The sequence below is a fragment of the Nicotiana tomentosiformis genome, chromosome 9 (genome assembly GCF_000390325.3).
Source record: "Nicotiana tomentosiformis chromosome 9, ASM39032v3, whole genome shotgun sequence".
Lineage (NCBI taxonomy): Eukaryota > Viridiplantae > Streptophyta > Magnoliopsida > Solanales > Solanaceae > Nicotiana > Nicotiana tomentosiformis.
This window is the reverse complement of record NC_090820.1, coordinates 87,799,522-87,806,228: the sequence shown is the minus strand read 5'-3', so window position 1 is coordinate 87,806,228 and position 6,707 is coordinate 87,799,522. Positions and strand designations below refer to the sequence as shown.

Sequence of the window (6,707 nt, the reverse complement as noted above, 5' to 3'; positions counted from 1 at the left end):
CAAAATAGGAAGATCCTACCTCCTTGTTCTTTTTCATTTTTTTTTGTGTTTGTGTATGTGGGGGGGGGGGGGGGAGGGGGTTGCAACGGTGGTCACTAGTTCATAAGCCCCTTTTAGAGTTATGAGGAAGCTGCGAGTATTAATTGATTTTTTGATGGTAACACATGACAAGTGAATGATAGGATTCTCAAGGAATGATACGAATCATGTGATAATACATCAAATAGATGCAAGTGTGGATGACTAGCTTGTGAGTTCGTCTAATCATAAGCATCTCATCAATTGAAAAAAAGAGAGCAAAATACTCCAGAGGAACTTATTAGTCCGTAAATCGCTGAATTTCATTCCAGAAGAATAAAATAGTCAATTTTGAAAGAACTTATTATCAATTGCAAGCTAGTAAAAAACTTTATGATAAACATATTTGTAACAAAGGGTTAGAGGTACTCTTTCGGCTTACAAGAGTTTTGTAAACGTTGTTTTTGGCTCAGTGATATAGTGAAGTGTTGGAAAAAATCCTACTGGAAAGTAGGTCGTATTTGTTTTTACCTTTTGAGCTGGGTGTTTTGCACATAAAAATTCTTATGTTCTTTAATTTTTGTATTTATTATTCCGTAACTGTAGTGAAGAAACTAGTAGAAGAAGCAGTTCTTTCTATAATCTGTGCACGCAAAAAATTGGACACTACACAAATCACCCACTCTTGTATGGTATTGAAGTATAAACCATCAATTGGTATCAGAGCAGGTTATCCTTAAAGAGGATAACACCTTAGGAGAAGATCAAGATGAGTGCACCATATGAAAATTGGGAAGGGCAATCTACTGCTAGACTACTACTCTTTAATGGGTAGTACTACTCTTGGTGGAAGTCAAGAATGAGAGATCACATACAGGGAGATGACTATGAGCTATGGGACATTATCATTGATAGTACACCTGCTACTTTGAAGAAAAATACTGAAGGAGTAGATGTGCCAAAGACAAGAGTTGATTGCAATGTTAAGGATTTGAAGAAGTGGGAAAACAATGCCAAGGCCAAGAAATGGCTTGTTTGTAGATGTGGTCCAGATGAATACAGAAGAATCCAAGGTGGTTCTATTGCCAAGCAAATTTGAGACACACTGCAAGTGGCCCATGAAGGAATAACTCAGATGAAGAGATCAAGAGGAACTTCAATGTACTCTCGGTATGAAAACTTTGCTATGAACAATGGAGAAACCATCCAGGAGATGTACACAAGGGTCACTTCATTGAAAAATGAACTAAAATCTCTTGGCAGAATTATACCTAAAGAAGAAAGGGTTGAGAAGATACTTACTAGGGTCTTTCCAATTACTTGGGAAAGCAAGATCACTGTTATTCAGGAATTAGAGAATATTGTTACACTTTCTTTAGATGAATTGATTGGAAATCTCACTGCTTATGAACTTAGGAGACAAACCATGAAATGGATGTACCTAAGAATGAAAGAAATTTAGCACTCAAAATCACTGAAGGTTGCTAAGGGGAGAAAAGGGTTCCTCAAGAAGTGGAAACTACAACAAGGCAAGAGCTTCGGAGAAGAAAACCAATGCTGGTTGCTACAAGTGTGGAAAGACTGATCACATGATCAAGAACTGTCCTTTGTGGGAGATTGAATGGAAGAAGGAAAGAGCTGAATGAAGAAACAGGAAGAAAGAACAAGTTCATCCAAAAATAGGCAATAACAAAGGATCAACCAAGGCTATGGTTGTTGCTTGGAGAGAAAACTCAGATGAAAGCTCCGATGATGATGATAATGATGAACGAGCAATAATGACTATTGGATAATCTGATGAAGAAGCCAAGGTAAGTGTCTTTCATCACAAAGACAAGATTATATTTTTGTCTAAAGAAAGATTATCTGAATTACTACTAGAGTTGATTGATGAATCTGAGGATGTGAATAATGAAAAGGAACAGCTGTCAAAAGAATGTGTCATTTTGAAGGCTAAGTGCAAAACCCTGGAACTTAGGGCTTGTGAAACTAAAAATTAAAATATTATGTTAAAGAACCGGATTCATGCACTTGATACAACTATCCTAGAACTTAGATTTGAAAATCTAAAATTTAAATTATGAACTGGTTAAAAGATAGCCGGTGACACACAACTCACTTTAGAAGAGAATATAGGTAAAATGAAGGATGAGTTGTATAAAAGGAATGAACAAGTAAGAGTCTTAAAAGAAGACCTGAACAAGGTTAAGCATGAGTTAGATAGATCTTGTAAATGGAATAGGTCCTCTGATGCACTTTTATGGCTACAAGAATATCATAGTAGCAACAGAAGAGGAATTGGTTTTTAGGAACTCTGCACCTAAGTGGGATCCCAAAAGCAAGTACCTCACACTCCCTGAGAATAACATTTTCACACATGGTGGTAACACTGGTCACTATAAGAGAGATTTCACTTCAAAAGAAAAGGCAGATCAAAAGAACAAAAAAATTATTCTAGGGAAAAATAGGCTGCCAAGTTGAGCTAAAATGAATTTGATTTATTCTTTTGCCTATATAAGGGACCCAAATTAGTTTGGGTTCCTAAGACTAATCCCCAATTTCCTTTTGCAGGTTCAAGCGAAGGGGAGCAACCAAATATGGGACATGGATAGTGGTTGCTCAAAGAACATGACAGGGAGCAAGAACCAGTTCCTTTCACTTGAGGACCTTAAAGGAGGTAATGTCTCCTTTGGAAATAGAAAGAAAGATGAGATAATTGGGGTTGGAAAGGTATGTAAGTCTGATTCTCACTCTATTGAGAATGTCTACTTGATAGATGGATTGAAGTACAGTCTAATAAGTGTATCACAATTGTGTGATAGAGGTAACATGGTAGCCTTCACCTCTACAAAATTCTTTTATGATAAATCTTACAACTGACAAGATAGTTTTGCAGGGAAATAGAGTGAATAACATATATGTGGTGGATCTGTCCACACTTCTAGATAATGAACTCACTTACTTAAGTGTGTTGGACAATGATCCCCTCCTTTGGCACAAAAGACTTGGACATGCAAGTCTAAGCAAACTCCACAAACTAGTCTCCAAGGACTTGGTGATAGGGCTACCTAACATTAAGTTCAAGGAAGATAAAGTTTGTGAGGCTTGTGCAAGGGGGAAGCAGGTAAGATCCTCTTGTAAAAGCAATAAAATGGTACGTACTACCAGGACGATGGAACTGGTCCATATGAATCTGTGTGGACCAATGAGAACAATGAGCAGAGGTGATAAGAGATATGTTACGGTGCTTGTTGATGATTACTCTAGATTTACTTGGACACTGTGTTTAATATCTAAAGATGAAGCATTTGACATGTTCACTTCATTTGTTAGAAAAAACTTAGAAACAACTAGGTAATTAACTTGCATCAATTAGGTCTGATCATGGTACAAAATTTGAGAATACTAGATTTTCTATATTTTGTGATTATCGTGGCATAGATCATAATTTTTCTACTACTAGAACTCCACAACAAAATAGAGTAGATGAAAGAAAGAATATGACACTGGAGGAAATGGCTAGGACTATGCTACTTGCTAGTAAATTACATCATAGCTTCTGGGCAGAGGTTGTGAACACTGCATGCTACATCATAAATAGGTGCATGACTAGACCTCTTGTTGAGAAAACTCCTTATGAATTACTTAAAGGGAGAAAGCCAAATATATCCTACTGTAGGGCATTTGGATGCAAGTGCTTTATGCACAATAATGGAAATGACTCCCTAGGTAAGTTTGATCCCAAAAGTGATGAGGGAGTATTCTTAGGATATTATTCACATAGTAAAGCTTATAAGATTTATAACAAAAGAACTATGTTTTTAGAAGAAAGTGTACATGTTGTTTTTGATGAAACTAACATTCCTTCAGAGAGGTAGTAATCAGATGATGAAGAAATTGGGATTAAAGTAATAGTCCAGCCTAAAGTTGCACCAGAGGAAGGAACATGTGATGGAATAGGTCCTTCTACCCAGGGAAACCTGACAGGGGGAACTAAACAGAGAGAAACTGATCCTCAAATCTCGAGGGAACCTGTCCATGAACCTATTTCACAACCACAAAACATTGAATGAACATCTAGAGAAAACCAATTTATTGTGAAACCTTACAAGTATTCTCATACCATTAGGAACATAATCACTGATCCAATCCGTGGAATCAAAACAAGATCTTCATTAAAGAACCTCTGTGCTTTTGATGCTTTTTTATCTCTTATTAAACCTAAAAATGTTTCTGAGGCTTTGCAGGATGCATACTGGGTGAACGCAATGTAGGATAAACTCAACCAATTTGAGAGAAGTCAAGTTTGGCATCTAGTACCAAGACACAAGGACAGATCAGTGATTGGCATTAAATGGATCTTCAGAAATATGCTTGATGAAGATGGAACAATTACAAGGAACAAGGCATGTTTGGTGGTTCAAGAATATAGTCAAGAGGAGGGCATAGATTATGATGCGACTTTTGATCTAGTTGCAAGATTGAAAGCAATTAGACACCTTATAGCCTTTGCTACTTATATGGAATTCACTCTCCATCAGATGGATGTCAAGAGTGGCTTCCAAAATGGCTATTTAAGGAAGAAGTGTTTGTCAAGCTACCTCTTGGCTTTGAGAGCAAGGAATGTCCTCGTCATTGTACAAGATTGAAAAGACACTTTCTGGGATCAAGAAGACTCCAAGAGCATGGTATGAAAGATTGTCTAAATTCTTGCTTGAGCATGGCTACAAGAAAGGTAAAATTGACAATACTTTGTTCTTGAAAGAAAAAGGTAAAGATCCCTTGGTAGTTTATATATATGTTGATGATATAATCTTTGGAGCAACTACAGATATGTTAAGTAAAGAATTTGTTAATCTAATGAGGAGTGTATTTGAAATGAGTATGTTGGGTGAGCTTAATTTTTGTTTAGGCTTACAAATTAAACAAAAATCAAATGGAACTATGATCCATCAGCAGAAGTATGTGAAAGAGTTGCTTAAAATGATTAAGATGGAAGATTCCAAAGAAATTGACACTCTTATAGCAACGACCACAAAATTGGATTTGGATGAACCTGGTTCATCTGTTAATCAGAAGATGTATAGGGGAATGATTCGCTCTTTGTTATATCTCACTGCTAATAAACCTGGTATTTTTTTCAGTATCGGTCTTCGTGCTTGATTCCAGAAAAATCCAAAGGAGTTTCACTTGACGACTGTCAAGAGGATCTTGAGATACCTAAAAGGCGCCACTGATCTGTCACGACCCAACTGGAGGGTCATGACTAGCACCCGGGCCATACTTGCCGAGCACCAACGTACATTTTATCTAACCTTCCTTATTATCTTTAAGGGCCGACAAGATCAATATAAATAGTAGATATGGATCATGAACATCCAACAATGAAAGATAATGTCATGAACATACATAACATGGGACGACAAGACTGTCAAGAAACTATATATAAGGTACGAGCTACCATGATGCCATGAAAGACTATACAACAAAAATCAGCCGACAAGGCATTCTAAACCATACATAAGTCGACACCTGTCTATGAGCCTCTAAAGGAACCTAAGTGCTACAACATTGCCGGAACAGGGCCCCGACATACCCATAATGTCTATAACAAAAATGCATACAAAGACCACGGCAAGTCCGGAGAAGGGATCTCGCCAATAACTGCTGAACTGGACAGCCTACTATGGTGGGGGAGCTGCGTCTACCTGTCTATCAGGACCTGCAACACGACATGCAGCGTCCACAAATAAAAAGGACGTCAATACGAATAAAGTACTGAGTATGTAAGGCAGGAAAGCATAAGTGAGAACAGTAATGTAAACAGGGATAGAGAATATACAATCTATGACATCTGGGTACCTCTGAGGGCTACTGACATGAAATACATGATACATACATATATATATACATAAACGTTTAAAACATACGCCTTTGTGGGCATCACCATCATCATATCGTACCCGGCCGTAATAGGCTCGGTAAAACGTACCCGGCCATCATAGGGCTCGGTAGAATCGTACCCGGCCACGTGGAGCTCGGTAAAACCCAACTGATCAGTGGTTGCACAATAGGTGCCATACCCGGCCAACTATAGCGTGGCTCGGTAGAGTAAAATAGATACATATATATGATGCATGCTGGACTCATTGGAATCACATTTTGAACCTTTTGGAGTGACGTAAGGTCGGTATCCTAAGTAACATCAATATCAATCGTTTCATAAGAAGGGCAGCAATGTAAGTACTGCTAGCTTCTAAGAGTAGAGTATCTTTGGGAGCTCGTTCATTAAATTATGTACAATCGGAGTCATGCAAAAGAATGAAGGGGATAGCCTCACATACCTTGTATATACTGCCCAACCTCAAGCTATGCAAATGTCACGACTCCTTAGTCTACAATAAGACAAATGACACTATCATTATGGTTTAAGCGTCGTAACTATTATGTATCGACCGCAACCTATTTTACGATGAAACGGACAGCACCTCCCCTATTTATATGACTTCCCACAAGTCAATACAATCACCAAACAGCCCAAACAACATCATTAATAATCATATTGAGCCTCCAAAACAGTCCACCAACCAACAACATTACTACCAAGCCTTTCGATATATATTTCACAAGTTCTAGCTTCAACGACTTAGCTGCAACTTGGATAATCTTAAATATATATAGAGTAAGAG

General features: G+C 37.8%; 1 protein-coding gene across 1 annotated transcript; it reads left to right on the top strand.

The window, feature by feature from the left end:
* The first annotated feature begins 1,153 nt into the window (after positions 1–1,153).
* LOC138899152 (uncharacterized) lies at positions 1,154–1,664 on the top strand. The gene is made up of 2 exons (XM_070185274.1): positions 1,154–1,455; positions 1,499–1,664. Exons 1-2 carry the CDS (start codon positions 1,154–1,156, stop codon positions 1,662–1,664), a joined length of 468 nt encoding a protein of 155 aa, XP_070041375.1.
* Positions 1,665–6,707: the final 5,043 nt, after the last annotated feature.

Excerpts from the sequence above, each read along its gene's own strand:
- LOC138899152 (XM_070185274.1), top strand. The coding sequence starts at position 1,154 with ATGAAGAGATCAAGAGGAACTTCAATGTACTCTCGGTATGAAAACTTT. Across the intron at positions 1,456-1,498 it reads AGACAAACCATGAAATGGAT|GTTGCTAAGGGGAGAAAAGG; the intron begins GTACCTAAGAAT and ends AAATCACTGAAG.